The 17,173-nt window shown below is 38.1% G+C and overlaps 1 protein-coding gene across 2 annotated transcripts in view; it reads right to left on the minus strand.

Annotated features, from left to right (window-relative positions):
- Window positions 1-356: 356 nt before the first annotated feature.
- The window catches only part of PUS7 (pseudouridine synthase 7), a 49,327-nt gene continuing 32,510 nt past the window's right edge, over window positions 357-17,173 (minus strand). For both annotated transcript variants that reach the window (XM_063448130.1, XM_063448129.1), the window contains 10 exons: window positions 16,593-16,670; window positions 15,147-15,275; window positions 12,375-12,500; window positions 12,220-12,281; window positions 9,864-10,024; window positions 9,136-9,262; window positions 4,297-4,398; window positions 3,610-3,739; window positions 3,004-3,095; window positions 357-1,398 (listed from right to left, as the gene is read on the minus strand). In XM_063448130.1, the coding sequence (XP_063304200.1) occupies window positions 1,262-1,398; window positions 3,004-3,095; window positions 3,610-3,739; window positions 4,297-4,398; window positions 9,136-9,262; window positions 9,864-10,024; window positions 12,220-12,281; window positions 12,375-12,500; window positions 15,147-15,275; window positions 16,593-16,670 (1,144 nt within the window). In that variant the 3' untranslated portion in view covers window positions 357-1,261. The remainder of the gene's footprint in view (window positions 1,399-3,003; window positions 3,096-3,609; window positions 3,740-4,296; window positions 4,399-9,135; window positions 9,263-9,863; window positions 10,025-12,219; window positions 12,282-12,374; window positions 12,501-15,146; window positions 15,276-16,592; window positions 16,671-17,173) is intronic.

The following is a 17,173-nucleotide window of genomic DNA, read 5'->3' on the forward strand; positions in this document are numbered from 1 at the left end:
GCAAGAAGAGGCACTCTAAAAAAACAAGATGCCTCTTCACAGTGATTTTACGTGAATACTTTCCCCCCCCCCAAAAAAAACGTTATTATGGGAGCACTACAGCGCTTCTATTAATTGCAAACATCATAAGCTCGTTTACTGGACTTTACCATGGTTACAAATGTAATTATTTATTTCCAATACTTCAACGGAACAAACTAATTATGGTCAGCAAACCAAGCTAAAATCAATTTGGAATGCTGCTAAGGGCTGGGGCAATATGAGATCTAACACTCTTCACATGTGATTTGGCACACTATTATCGGAAAACTATTATAGATATAGGTAAATTGTGCTTTCATTAAAAATGAAAAAATAAATAAATTATAAAACCTAATATGAAGATGTCTTTTCAAGCCATAACTTGTAGCAATATGAATATATTTTGGATCACACACACCTATATAACTATTGGCTAATGCTCAGATGTTGACTCTGTAGAAACCACATAACATTGCTGAGAGAATCGGAATCGACATGTGGAACTAAATGGCAAACTAGCTCAAATTATACATATCCACATATCTCAGACCTTTGGTCTATTCTGCTACTGGTCCTATTATTACTAGCATGCATGTGATATATTGTTCCATACAGAACATTCCCTTAAATGATTCCCTTCCAGAAACAACTGTATTTTACCCAAGTTCATTTCAAGATTGGCTATATATTGGTGTTTATTCACTAAACACCGAATTGGAGTGAATTGAAAACCAACATTACAAAACAGAAGTTAAATCAGTCAAGCGTTGACTAAAGCAGCATTGGATACATTTTTCCAAGTTTTTTCTACTAAATTTTGCAATTCAGTTTTCAGTTCATTGATTCCAAATTCTGGGCTAACTGAACAAACTCCCCTGTTTAAGCCCACACTCACAACCATTCTATTGTATTTTATTTTGTATGCAGTCACCGAGTATGTCCTTTGAATAGAGATTTAATTAAGGACAGTATCCAAAAATCTATGGAACCATATGACATAAAACAGTTAATATGCCTCTCATTAGATGGGAAGACATTTACATATTTTTAATTAACAAATCTCTCAGAACACCAATTTTGCAAAACTTACACAATACTTACATTTGTACAATATACCCTTTCTACTTATGATAAAAGGCAGATGTATTTTCACCATATAATAAAACATCTATTTGATACAAAAAAAACAAAACAAAAAACAAAAACTGTTAAAACTGATGGCAGAGGTTATAGAAGATTCTCAGCGCAGCCACACAGTGTTCAGTTGAGTCTGGTTCTTGATGCTGGTATCCATTTTAAGTACTTCTCGGATGGCCATGGTAGCATAGGTAGAGGGAGGCAAGGAGAATTCCATCTTGAGTGCTCGATACTTTCCATCTGTAACATACATAAACGATACAGTTTGTACAAATCAGATCAAAAATGTATTTACTTGCCTGAATTCTTAAAATGAAATAGGTGTGTAGGACTACAAAGCAGAACTCTAGGCTGCCTTCATGGACAGACATAGTTGGCTTCTAGCACTCAATGGATATCAATGATTATATCATCCTTTCAGATACACAATGAAGTAAGGCTGCAAATAGCGATTTAAGTGCAAAGGAAATGAGGGACGTAAAGACCTTTAAAGAGAGAAAGAAACCAAGTGATGTGGGGATAGTTACAGAGACCACATCGAGGACTGAGGCTGGGTAACCAAGGGAACAGAGTATTCAGAAGAGAAGAGACCTGGACATTAATGGTAACAGGTGTAAGGAGTCAGAGACAGGGGATCTGAAGCTACAACTATTTAGCATGAAGAGAAGGGGTACCCAAAAGGTAGATCTCCAGATTTCATAGAACTACAACTCCCATGATGCTTTTCATGTCTTTGCAAGCCTTTAGAATGACAAGACATCATGGAAGTTGTAGTTTTAAAACATCTGGGGATCTACCTTTAAGGCCCCCTTGATGTAGAGGTTCTAAACATTTTTTATTTAAAAATAAAGTGTGCAGTTCACCTTGGATTGCTAAATAAATCACTCCACTTAAATGCAGTTCACAACAACAGAATATGAATATCTCTTAATAGGTAAAACTTGGGCTAAGCAGTCCCATTTTCATTTGACTTTAGCAAATACACAGATCTGGCAATCCAGGTGGAAATTCTAATAATCACACATTAAAACTAAAAGGCGTAGAGCGGTGAGACGCAGGAGCGCATCAGCACCCAAGTTGGGCAGGGCCCCACACAAGGCTACAGGGACTCTGGCTATTATACATATGCAGCCTCCCACCTGTTGGTATCGGCTAAGCGACCGCAGAGACACTCATGATACACTTGGGTACCAACTGATAAACGGACACTCATGTAAAGACAAGCACTTCAGCGGACATTGTTTTTTTCCTATTTTCTCCTATGTATGTTATTCTATTGATCAGCCTGTGCCGATAGCAATCAGACTGTTAACCCCCTAGTGATAGCATGTTTATACCTAACAAGAATCTAACCTGACGCACACTAGCCCTAGCTACCTAACCTGATTTTTATCTAAACATAGTTTCTCATACTCACGCTAGAACCGCGCTATACTAACCACTCTCCTCATACATATATAAAAAAATGTGCACAGTTACTCATGCCATACAATTGTATTTACTTGCCTACTAAATTCCTGGCGATAGCTGTTGTGGCATTGCTAGAAAAATGTTACCTGTATAATCTATGCACGAAAAAAAAGAATAAAAAAAAAAAAAAAAATAGAAAAAAAACAAAAAAACTAAAAGGCGTAATTTCCATTTAGCGATACTTGACACAAATCTAAAACGCAATAGGCAAAAACTGATCATTCATAAATTGTGCCGAAGTCAGTGAATAGTTATCTTAACAGATCATTAACCAGTAGATTTAAAAGATGAAAAATCACTGTTCTATGAAGACATACTGCATATTACATTATTGATCAGTAAAATGAAATAAGCGTTCAAATAGAGTACATTTACCTGTTTTAAATTCCGGCAGTGGCTTTCCTTCCAGCTTCTCCACATCTGTTGTGACTAGAGGTATTTTAGGGTCATCATACGCAACCAGTTCCCTGTACAAAGAAAGGAGGGGGCATATATTTTTCCAATAATAAGTTTATATATTCTAGTAGGACAAATGGCCTACAAGACTTTCAATATAGAGGGTATATTAAACACAGGGGATATAGTGGGGCATCACGGTTACAAGCAGTGATTTCGGACAACGAAAATGCCTAATAGTGATTTTTCTAGTACCAAGGAAATATCTGGTGATCTACTGGTACTAATGACAAATACAGGGACATCGGATGTATATGTACTATTTTCTGCAGCCAAATCTTCACGTACACTTCTCACACCTTTAATATTGTTACATACACTAGTGGTATTTAACAGGCTATAGATCATCAAGAGGAATACGATCATATACATAAAGAAATCCTTTAAAGGGACACTTAACTATTTAACTTTCACTTCTATCACAGAAACAAAAGGTAAAGCACCATTCAATATCTTTTACACTTATATGAGATTAGATCGTTGTGGTCTCAATAGCACAGATTTAGTCATATTAAAAATATGTACCAGCTGACATCTTGTGGTCGGATGACCATCTTTCTGTAGGCTCCAGCTAAAGAATAATCTTTTATTTTATGTCTCATATTTTTTATATCGAGATTGTCCGCAGCAAGCATTTCCTCATATGCAGCAGCAACTAAAAGATGAAAGAAAATATGAACACAAAGTCAATGCACAGTGAGGAGAAGTACTAATTGTAGCATGTGCGATTACAAAAATCTTAAAACTTAGGGGCAATTTACGGACAGATATATATATATATCTATACAAGCAATAAGTAGAGCACTCCAGAGGACTTGTTGAGGTTATTTATTCAGTGTGGAAAGAATCGAACCCTCAGGTCTTTATCAAGATATATATTTTTTTTTTCCTCAAATAACTGGGTTCCCCATGACCCAACAATTAACCAGGATTAGTCTAGTGCAGGGGTAGGCAACCTTTGGCACTCCAGATGTTGTGGACTACATCCCCCATAATGCGTGTACACCCACAATGCTGGCAAAGCATCATGGGAGGTGTAGTCCAAAACATCTGGAGTGCCAAAGGTTGCCTATGCCTAGTGGTTAGTGTAGAGGAAAACAAATATACTGAGTATCCTTTTTTGCCAATACCTAAAAAAGGATGAGGAGTAGGTAAGGCCATCTTACTTCAAGCTCAGGGCATCTGCAAAGATTACAAGGTTTTGATACTTACTCTTGTGCTTAGGGTAGATGACATCGAAGCCTGGCAATGGCATCACAACATCATTAATGGAATAGCTGTCAATATCACTCTCTTCTAATGGAACAACAGAGGCTGAAAAGGCAAATACCCAAATTAACACGATTTCACAAAGAATGGTTGCATTTGCCTGTGTGTGCATATTTTACCTTACAAGTAACAGGATCACTTTCTCACCTCCTTCTTTAAATCACAAACATAAAACCAGTAAAATTTTCCGTGTATTAAAGTGTACCGGCATACATGTCACAAAGCAACCTTAAATAAAGACAAATTCCTTCTTAAAAACTATTATTTATTTTTTTAAATAATTTCGAAATTTTTATTGAAGGAAGAAAAAAATGAAAAAATCCGCACCTCAAAACTCACTTTTAAAACTTGCCTGGTACTCACAACAAACATTTCAATCAGGGACAACCAAGATCACAGTGGGCAACCAAAGTGCACATACAAAAAGAACCAAGTCCAGAGATGCTTCATGTGATGTTTTGTGTTCTTTATTGTCGCACAGACAACACGAACGTGGATTGTGACAATACATAGTTACATAGTAATCTAGCTTCAAAAAGGGCACAAGCCAATCGAGTTTAACCTTTACAAAAAAAAAGGTTGATCCAAAACTAGGCAAAAAAACAAATCTGAAGCTGTGGCCAAATATGCCACAAAAAGAAGGGAAATCCTTTCTGACTCCATATACTGAGCTTACAATGCTAGTCAGAGTAGCAGAGCTGGAGATGCTGATTTTTTAACCATTAGTTTGAGCTATTTGTTTTTTTTTTACCCTGACATGGTTTTAATAGTAAGTAGAAATGCTACCTGTGCATATTTTTGGAGGAAAAACATTTATGCTTTAAAGTAAATAAATAATAACAACATAATCTCCTCTTTCATTTCAAGATGTTTTGCCTGACATAAAAACAAACAATGTTTATGAAAAAAAAAAAAAAAGTAGATATTACTTCAGAACCAGACTGTTTTGGCCATGTTGTACGTTAAGGACCAGGGCTGTTTTAACACTTTTGTGGTGTTTGTGTTTAGCTGTAATTTTCCTCTCTCTCATTTACTGTTCCCACACATTGTTTTTTTTCAGGACAAAAAGTGCTTCCTTTACATGCCATTATTTCTATCATGTCATATAATTTACTTTAAAAAAACAAATATGGTGAAAAATTGAAAAAACTAAACATGGCTTTTGACTTTTACTTGAAAATCGTTGACTTATCTACAAAAGCTAATGAAAAAAACTGCTAAAATAGATTAAAAATTTTGTACTGAGTTTAAAAACACCCAGTGTTTACGTGTCTTTTTGCTTTTTTGCAAGCTATAGGGCTATAAGTACAAATAGGAAATTGCTGTTTCAAAATATATATTTTTAAAATGTATCAATAGTAACATTGTAACACTATTATGTGTCATAAATCTCTGAATCACACCTCACATACATATTTTTTTTTAAAGTAGACAACCCAGGGTATTCAAAATGGGGTATGTCCAGACTTTAGTCACAAATACTGGCCAAAGTTAGCATTTATATTTGTTTGTGTGTGTGTTAAAAATGTAAAAATTCTATTATGAACGCTAATTTTGGCCAGTGTATTTATATATTTGAAGAATTCTACGTGTAGATTTATGAAATTATTTATGGAATTTTGTGTATGTGTGTATATATATATATATATATATATATATATATATATATATATATATATATATATATATCAATACCAACAATACCTTGTTGGAAGTGCACTCCAAGTGCACACCAAAAATGTGCCATTTATTCAAGCTTCAAAAGTTGATTACATGGGGGGGTGGAGCCTGACCATCAACCTGACAAGACACCATTCCTGTATGCTCCTCTAAGAAAAGAACCAAATCCGAGAAATATCACACTATCCCAAGCCCATCCAACCACAAAAAGTGGACAGCAAGACCCCTTAACCCACCCCAAGGCAATTGATGCCATTCTTTGCGGCATCCCACCAGCCCAAGCGGAGGCAGAAATTCAGGGCCTACCCCACGCTGACATACACAGGCCTGGAGGCAATCCTGAGCGACTCCGCGGCACGAAAAGCGTGGGACAGAGCTTCCCCAACGGCAACAGACCAGTCTGACTATATGCCAACCATAGGACACTGCTCACAGCGACCGCAACACCCGTCAGACAACAGGGACATCGGGGCCATGCTTCAACAGCCCGCGCAGGCCCAAACCAGCCTAGTTGATTCCCCGCGCTCCATAGCCCAAACTCACCACCAGGAGCAACCAGTGCCTGAAACCTCCATGGACACTCAAACAGAGTGCCTAACACAGCCGGACGACCCAGCTGACATGACCCCCACCACCAGGCATGATTTAAAAAGATTGCTGACAGACTTTCATAAAATCTTAGCGGCAGAACTTGCCCCCATCAAGAAAGACGTCAAAGCAATCACAGAAAGAGTAAAGGCGTCCGAAAAAGATATCATGAGCCTGCAGGACCACCTGTCCGAGCTTCAGGAATCATTACAGCAAAAATGGACACAACAAAGAGCCATGACAGCACAACTGACAGCTATGGAGGAAAGGCAAAGACGCACCAATAAAAAAAATACGGGGCATCCCAGCAGAAACCTCACCTGATGAACTACCACACTACGCCAGACGCCTGCTGGCCACAATTCTACCTCAAGCCACAGAAAAGAAACTAGCCACAGCTGAGATATACAGACTACCCTCATCGGCAAGAGCACCATCAAACACGGCTCGAGACGTGATACTCAAATGTCCAACAGTTCAGGACAAAATACAGATCATGTCGGCTCTTAAAGGTAAAACCCCACTGGCGTTCGAGGGTGCTACCTTGAACTTCTTCCAGGACCTCACGAAAGCCACCCTCATCTGGCAAAAAAAAAAAAACAACAAAAAAAAACAAAAAACTTTCCACACGCTCACCAGTGACCTGAGATCTGCTGGCATCACTTATAGATGGGGGACTAACGGCTCCCTGGTGGTGCACCGGAACGGAACGCAGCAGACACTCACCTCAATGGACGACGCTCCCAAGCTACTGGTGACCCTGGGACTGGCGACTCCGAATGCTGCAAATCCGCCCCAGGGACCAACCTCGGACAATTGGGACCCAGACCATGCTACTAAATTTGTCCCAAGGTTCAGGAACTCCCAGAACCAGGCTACGGAATGAAGACTGCCTCTAGGGCCCAGCCCGACGCAAGGCATCTGAACCCTCCGGCAGAAACATACACCGGCACAGTCTTTGCAAGTCTCAGGACTGCTAAAATGTTCTTGCTCACCTAATGTTTTGGCTTACTTGTTGCCTCTTTCTTAATCCTAATATTTCTCCTTGTTTTAAACATATGATCACTTAACACTATGCAATAGTCAATACATGTATAGCGCAGCTCACCTCGAATAGTCTGGGCACGGCACAAGCCAAGTATGGCAACGTCCACACTCTCTTACACCCCCCCACCCAACCCCCCCACCCCCGCCCGCAACTTCCATGGCTAGGAGTAATCACTTTTAAGGTAAAGGGTACACTCACCACCACTCACTTTTCGACACTAGGCAGCAGGGGCTCTCTCTGACTAATGAACCTCTCATGTCCTCCTCAACACCCTAGCTATTAATTATATACCCTCAATGAAGCATAATCTAAGCAACTCAGGCAGAGGCGCTCAACTCGTCAGATAGTCTTTTGAAAGTCTCTACTTACCCTTATTTACCTACCAATCAATCAGTCTTCTACATCAGACTCGATACATCCACCACGAAAGACACATAAATTAAGCTTGTATACAACTAGTTCTAAGCCCTATAGAAAATGTGCTCTTATAACAATGCTACGCAACTGATTAACTATGTATGTATTTCATCCTACCAGTGAAAATTGTTGTAACATTGCAAGCATATCCCTGTTATTTAATGCACGCAAAAATAAAGAATCTGCAGAGAGCCTCAGATGGAATTTTTTCCCAAGTAAGTGGGTTAATCTCATAAGAGCAGACATTAGGCTGTTAGTGTAGGCACTGCCAAAGAAGGGGTACATTGACATTGTGGCAGGCTAATGCAATGTATGATCATATAATGTAACTAAACCCTTTTATTTTTGCCTAGATTAGGTGTTTAAAAAAAATTAAAAAAAATCAACATTGAATTTGATTTCAACATTGAAGTTGCTGTTTAGTGGATAGGTGAGTGTACTGGATCTTGTGTATTGTATAACTTGGCCCCCAGCAGCACCCCCATTTATGCATGTTCAGGTGAGTGCAGTCAACCCCCCCTTGTTACACACACACACACACACACACTATATATATATATATATATATATATATATATATATTATAATTTTATTAATTAACTATTTTTATTTTAGACATGCAGGGAGACTGCCCAGGCAGTCCCCCTGCAACCAGTTACTTGGACACCTATTGCGGCCATGTGACCGTTCTGTTAGAGCGATAACATGGCTGCAGGGTTTTAATTCGCCGAGGGGGGACTGCCTGGGCTGTCAGGAAGCCCCCCCCACACCGGGAGCAACAACGGCAATCAGGTAAATAAATATTAACGTTATGACGGTTCAGGACAGTCATCGGTCCTCAAGAGGATGGTTCGGATGACGGTCCTGAACGGGTTAAAATATCCAAAATGGTCAATGTAGCTATTTATGAAAAGCAATTCCTAAGTTAGCCATCAGTGGTGCTGTGTATTTGTAATATTAATTCTTAGCAAAGGATGGCAACCACCACTAGAAAAATAACCTGCAAAAATTCTGCAACGTATTTGGTCATTTGTTTGTTAACACCTTACCTCCTTTCTGTACCAGGTCCCCAGGAACAACTTTAAGCCCATAATCATCTATTCTCTTGCTCACCATGTTATTCCACACATAGCTCTGATAACTATGTATGTACATTAAACGGTTATTCCTAGGGATCTAAAGCAAAGAAAAGCTGGTTACCCTAAGAACAAAACAATGCATTTAGATCGATAGATACATACAGACATTATATGGACATAAGTACTGGGACACCTGACCATTACACCAACAGGAACTTTTATGACTCTGCGTGCTAAACAGATTGACATTACTATGTAGTTGGTCCTCCCCTTTGCAGCTATAACATCTTCCACTCTTTTGGGAAGGATTTCACGATTTACTAGACACATCCACAATAAAAACATGCATGGATTTAATTATTTGCTTTTTCAATGAAGATATATCTAAAACAGCTTGTAAAACCTGCACTTCCCTTGTCTGAATCCTTTGCAAGCCCTCCCCTTCTAACCCCGCCAAGACTTTCTGTGGCTGTCCGATCACAGACTTCCCAATGCAGCTCAATGTGAAGTCTTTGCAATGCTAGTGCTCTTGGCAATTGCTGCCTATTTAATATAGTTCCACTGAGCTAAACAACAATGACGTAAGAGGACCTGTTCTCTGATTGACAGCCAGGGCAGTGTAACAAGGTCAGTTTATAAAAGTGTCACAATTCAATTGAAATCTTGTTTGAGTGTTGCTTTAATAAAATTGTACTTACTATGCCAAATGCTGAAACTATGTTTTTAAGGCCATACTTTGAAAGTCCTCGAAGCAGCTGACCTTCTACGCATCGTTTAACAGGTAGTTTTTTGAGAGCCGCATCAGGGTTTCGTGTTTTTGCCCACTCTTCTCTGCACTGAACCAGATATCCTTTTTCAGCTGCAAGAAAACATGTTTTATACAAACGTCTGGTAAAAATCTGGCATACATTTAGATAAGTCAATTGACATAAATAGAAGCGTTCACATAAATGCCACAGAACGATTTTCTGTGTTTGTGGAGCGTGGGAAGGAAATTACAGAGACAGTGTCATCTTGCCATTTGGTTCGTGTGCCTACCTAGGAATTTTTTTCTATACCTCTTAACATCAGATAATATTTCTAAAACTTCAGCATATTTGTAAAAAGTAGACAATCAGGGTTATTCACAAGTTGTAATTTTGGAGATTTTCATGCAGTCGTTTTACCACCAATCACAGTGTCGATTGTCTAATAATTTCTGTGCACACAGTTTCTCACACACACATAACATTGTGTTTATTGGCTACTAATTTGTCAATGCTAGATATACAAATTACCATTAAACTGTATGTTATTCAAAAGTAGGAAATTACAAAACAGGGCATTTCAACATGAATTTCAGCCATTAACAAAAAAGAAGACCACCCTATTTGTCTTTATTTTCATTCTCGAAGTACAGTAATATTCTATACGCACAGGTTTCTGGAAGATACAGAATCATATTTGAGATATGAACACAGGACAACGTTATTGCACTCATATTATTTTGGGTAGTTTAGCAGCTCTCTACTTGAAATCACGCCAACAAATGCAAATATTTACTCGCGTTATTTTCATGTTCACACTTTTTGTACAATTATTAAATAGTGTCTATAGCACGTGTCAATTAAATGCAATCATACAGTTTATGTTATACATTTATTCCTGACCCTATAGTGTTAACACCACCATCTAGCCCCCCATCAATATAGTAAAAATCTTACTGTATTCAAGCCTGAAGCTGTAAATCTGCATGCTGTTAGACTTAGAAAAACAAGCAGTCTGCTGACATGTGGTAGCCTGATCCAATCACAGTGCTTCCCCATAGGATTGGCTGAGACTGACAAAGAGGCAGATAAGGGGCAGAGCCAGCATGATTCAAACACAGCCCTGGCCAATCAGCATCTCCTCATAGATATGAACTGAATCAATGAATCTCTATGAGGAAAGTTTAGTGTCTGCATGCAGAGGGAGGAGATACTGAATGTTTGGATGCTGTGCACAGTGCTGCCCTGTGCTCTGCTGACAGCAGATCTGAGTGGATGGAGGCATATTATGCCTCCATCAACTCCGAAGTCCCTCTGGTTCACTCGGAGTGACTGCAACTGGAGGTGTTCCTAGCTTTCAATGTAAACACTATATTTTCTCAGAAAATACAGTGTTTACATGAGTAAGGCTGCAGGGAGCTATAGTTCTCACCTGAACAATCTCATTAAGCTGAAGTTGTTCAGGTGACTATAGTGTCTCTTTAATGTCCATCCCCCAAACCCAGCAATGTCCCATATATTTTGGAAGTCAGAGATTACTATCACTTTTAAAAGTCATTATTTTGATCAAAACAGTTTGGAGGAAACAAAAGTAAAAAAAACAAAAAACGAAAAAAACCAAAAAAAAAAACATTCAGTATGAAATGGAATTTAAGAAAATACTGAATGACGGGTTTCTAGCGTTTGAAGTAAAACGAAGAAGGCAACTGGAACAACCCAAACTAGATTCTCTCCATTCTGGTCACGGATTAGATACAAGGAGAAGGGAAATATCACCTTGGAAAATCCTCTGCATTGAGCAAAACCATTATTTGTAGTGAGTACATTTCCTACTATATTTTATTTCTGTGTATCCACAGAATACCAAGGTGAGGATTGCTACCATATATACCCACGAGTGTAAATTATACGATTTCATGGTTATATAAACTAGGAGCTGTCAGAAGGCTCCAAAAATGTAAGTGTACACCCCATTTAGAAGACTATATTGGTGTCATTTTCTGTTAAATTGCCTTTGGACCACTTCCCATTGGATCAAGAAACACACAGCATATCCACAGACAGGGATTAGAAAGCCCAGGTGCACAGAGTTGGATTTAATTGTTAGCTCTGTACTGAAACTGCATTTCCTTTTGTTTCCTCCAATCAATATATGACATTCTACACTATATTCCATTTTTGTCCTCTTATTTCATTGCATATTGTTCTATATTGGAGGATAGACTTACAGCTACAGCTATATTGGAGGATACGCCTACAGCTAAGAGGATATATACATTTGAAATAAAAAAATATATAAAGTCCATACCTCCTGGTCTTGGCTTTAATATTAGCTCTATCATTTCATTCCAGTTGTTCTGAAGAATAGCTCTGAAACATAACATGATACAGTTTAAGTCTCTCTCTCTAAGTAATAATATATATTTTTTTAAAGCTTCATACTGTAGAGGTGTGTTTTCATACTTTCCCACTTGGTACGTTGGAACAGCTGTGGTCCCAAATCTCTGCATCCCATAGTAGTTAATAAATCCAATATCCCTGAGAGAGGTCATGGCTTGCTCCACTTGTTCGTCAGTCCCAGTGATATTTCTACCAAGATAAATTATATAATTGTATAGAATGTGATGGGATAAAGAAGAAATGCAAGAATATTGGCTTCTTAGCAAGAGATGCATATAAAATAGGAATTATTTTTCTTGAAAGACACTAAGCTTGATCAACAATAAAATAATACAATGTGGGTAACCCTTAAATAAAATCCCCCCCTCCCCCCAAAAAAGTATTTTAAGATAGAACAAAATTTTACTTTGATTTGTTCTATCTTAAAATAGTAAGCAGCAGATACAATTAAAAACAGCAATTTCCTAATAAACAACATTTATTAGGAAATTGTGTTTTTTAATTTTATCTGCTGCTTACTATTGTAAGGTAAAACTAATAAACATTAATTTCCTAGTAACACTTCTTTCTTTTTCAATGTAAATGGACACAGGTTTGCATGCAAATACTACAAATACATTGATCCTGCCCTGGTAATCCTTTGCAGTGTTTATGTATTGTGACTTAAAGGACCACTCTAGGCACCCAGACGACTTCAGCTTAATGAAGTGGTCTGGGTGCCAGGTACCTCTAGGATTAACCCTTTTTTTTATAAACATAGCAGTTTCAGAGAAACTGCTATGTTTATAATGAGGGTTAATCCAGCCTCCAAATCCTCTAGTGGTTGTCTCATTGACAGCCGCTAGAGGCGCTTGCGTGCTTCTCACTGTGAAAATCACAGTGAGAGCACGCAAGCGTCCATAGGAAAGCATTGTAAATGCTTTCCTATGCGACCGGCTGAATGCGAGCGCGGCTCCTGCCGCGCATGCGCATTCAGCCGATGACGTCGCGATCAAGATGGAGAGGAGGAGGAAAGCTCCCCGCCCGGCGCTGGAAAAAGAGGTAAGTTTAACCCCTTCCCCTCTCCAGAGCCCGGCGGGAGGGGGTCCCTGAGGGTGGGGGCACCCTCAGGGTACTCTAGTGCCAGGAAAACTAGTATGTTTTCCTGGCACTAGAGTGGTCCTTTAAATTTGTATCTCCATCCTTATTTATGGTTAGAATTATTTGGCACAGAAAGCAATGAAGCTGCAGTTTTTGGGGTTGGGTTCAAACGATAATTGAATGGATACAGTAATAGTTACAAAAAAAGGTGAATAGGACAGTCACAGGAGTGATACTTTATTTAATGCATTTGCAAATGTCAAGTTTCTACAAAAGGATTCAAAGATTAGTAACTGTTAAGGTGAGAACCAAGAAGCAGCATCCATTGTTGCCAGTTCTTTTGAGGTTATAAAAAAACAAAAACAAAAACAAAACAACAACACTTCAAAACGGTATGCTGTATTATACAATATAGGTAAAATTAATTTTTGAAAGTTAAGATCCAGGACATAGACAAATAATCAGTGCAGTTGTTTTTAAGGGTCAGAATTATGAGTCAGAATTATGATATAATAAAATAGAAAGCACTGCATGGTTATGCAAAAGGCCATCAGGGCCCTAAGCTGTATAGAAAGAAACATGAGCAGCAGGAAGGATGTGGCAAAATCACCATTTTATTAATATTTACTATTTTGATTTCTTTTTAGGTTTAGGTATCATATCTGCAGCTAGCCTGTAACCAGATGAATGTAGCTATGGCATTAACAGCTTAGTAAACACATGGGACTTTTTGTGAACATAAAAACACTTTACAGACCATTATTGTAGAAGTGGGGGTACAATAAGGGCAGTCAGGCCTTTAAATAGGGGATTAAGACATTTGGATTTTTGTTTCTGCAAATTCAGCCCTTAGTACTAGCAGCTTACAGTCTGAATATGGTACTATATTTTATAAATACAAATATGGATATTATGTTGCTCAAAATCGATATAACAATACAGCGTGGGTCCAGACATATACATGCTCTTTGAAGAGAGAGAGAGAGAGAGACACTTTAAGGATAAGATGTACTTAAATAGCTCTAGTATTGGTAATGAATCACAGCTCAAGATGGACAACTGACAATATCAATAAGTTAGCATTCATCATAAATACATATATGCACCCCAAAATCTCATGTATCACAATACGCCATATATGTTGATATTATTTTAAGTCTAAGCAGGGCTTAAAATTTCAAGCCCTACACTACTAGCTTAAAAGTTACTCACCACTGCAAGCCTGGAGGGCCAATGATCCACTCACTAGAGGGGAACTTCTAATTGCCAACCGGTTATGGCAAATGGACATTTTGAGCCCTGTTTAAGTATGGCAGGTCGTTCCTGGCCCTCCAATGCAGCATGGTCCCGCTCTGACTACTCCATATTCAATTCTGCCCACACTAGATTTTGGACAGGACATATCATTTAAGTGCCACTCCTTTACCTGGATAGAGATTTCATGACAAGGGGATGTCAGATGAACCCAGATATCCATGTAGACTTACAACAAATTCAAGGTGCATCAATAACTTGGTCTATGCAGACCTTATTCCATGCCATGATGGAATGTTCTTCCAATAATACCATGCTGACATATTGTCTGTAATGCCTAGGGTTTGCAAATGTTGTCTTTATTATTTTACTTAAATTATATTCATAATGCTTAAACTATATGTTCAATTGCAAATAAACAAGCATCCAATAAACCAACTTTTACTTCTTTTTGATCCACAATTAAATAACATTACAAAATATAAAAAAAAAAAAACATACCTTAACACAACAGTGAAATGATTTCCCTGGAGTTCCCCTAATTTCAGTGGGTTTTTCTGGTATGAGAAATTTCCCAATTTGAAGTTCATCAAACATTTGTTCAGATGAGCAAGTCTCTGAGCTGTAATCCTAAGCAGAAACAAAGATATTTTATGCAATACAAAATCTTGCACTCAGTAATGATAAACACAGTCTAACTCTATAACAGAAGGAGATGTATAAAATAGACAGGACAAGAATAGCAATGCAGCCCAATGAAAACAAACATGTTATGTTAAACCGGTTCCTGTACCGCTGGCGTTTATTTTCAAACTTAAAGGGACACTATAGGCACCTGAACAACTTTAGCTTACTGAAGCAGTTTTGGTGTATAGAACATGCCCCTGCAGCCTCACTGCTCAATCCTCTGCCATTTAGGAGTTAAATCCCTTTGTTTATGAACCCTAGTCACACCTCCCTGCATGTGACTTGCACAGCCTTCCATAAACACTTCCTGTAAAGAGAGCCCTATTTAGGCTTTCTTTATTGCAAGTTCTGTTTAATTAAGATTTTCTTATCCCCTGCTATGTAAATAGCTTGCTAGACCCTGCAAGAGCCTCCTGTATGTGATTCAAGTTCAATTTAGAGATTGAGATACAATTATTTAAGGTGAATTACGTCTGTTTGAAAGTGAAACCAGTTTTTTTTCATGCAGGCTCTGTCAATCATAGCCAGGGGAGGTGTGGCTAGGGCTGCATAAACAGAAACAAAGTGATTTAACTCCTAAATGACAGTGAATTGAGCAGTGAAATTGCAGGGGAATGATCTATACACTAAAACTGCTTTATTTAGCTGAAGTAATTTAGGTGACTATAGTGTTCCTTTAAAGCTAGAAAATATGAACCTCAAAGGTGACAACATGCTTGGTGGTCACTTGTTCTGCTCACTGACACATGCGGTGTTCCATAGGATAGAAAATGCATTCATATTGTCATAGTGTTAGGAAGCTTTCTCAAAATGAAAGAGCCAGAGGTTGCTACACTATTAGTCTGGCTTGGTCCAACCATAGGCAGGCCTAGTCACCCTTAGGTATGTAGCTCTAATAATGTATCTGAGATAGCTTGTAAGGGTCTGTTTATATGTTTTCTTCATTAAATATGTAGTTCTTCTTATATCCTGTGCAGGGCACCAGAAGGCAAGGCTTTAACACATGCAGAAAGAGATAACCGCACTATGGAAATGTGTTTGCTGAAAAAAAAAAAAAAAAAAAAAAGAGACTGACTGAAGTCCTGTTATACACCAAGGTCAGAGTCTGTACAACAAACTATAACAGACCTGTGTCTGTTGCCACTGCCAATCCGTCACTGTTTGATGCATTAGTGAAGTGTACACTTCCCATCAGTTTTGTTGCAGACCAATTACAATGAGCGTGCCATGTTTCAGCCAACCAGCACTATTTCTACTTACTTGAGAACAGCAATTTCTTGGACAGTGATAGCTCTTTTATCTTTGGTTCCCATGTAGGAAAATATATTAGGCTTCACTCTATATTTCACAAATAAAAGAAAAAAAAAAATCAATTCACAATGCAAAATATAATGTGTAATAACATTTCATTTTACTTTGACATATAAAAATCCTTTGATAAAGATGATCTCACTCCTCATCTGCTGCCTAATTTCTAATTATTATTTTACAACTATGGTAACAACTCTAAGATGATATAGATCTATATACAATCTTAGAGTTGTGACCATAGTGACTTACTGATTGCATTTGAGGAAAACAATGCATTTCTTTTTTTTTTTTTTAAATTCTTTATTTTTCATGTGCAGAAATTTTACATCAAGCGTGCATAGCCACGACAGCATCTGCAGGCAATTTGCATAATATTTCAAGTCGTAGTAGTTGTCAATACAGCACATATTTTTTAAATTAACATGAGATTAACAGGTCAGTAAACATTAATGGTTATTAGTTTAGCAAGCTAGGGTAAACGAGTAGATAATAAAGCACTGGAGCTTAGACATGTATTGCGTTACATTAAT

Source organism: Pelobates fuscus, chromosome 3 (genome assembly GCF_036172605.1).
Source record: "Pelobates fuscus isolate aPelFus1 chromosome 3, aPelFus1.pri, whole genome shotgun sequence".
In the NCBI taxonomy this organism is placed as follows: Eukaryota; Metazoa; Chordata; class Amphibia; order Anura; family Pelobatidae; genus Pelobates; species Pelobates fuscus.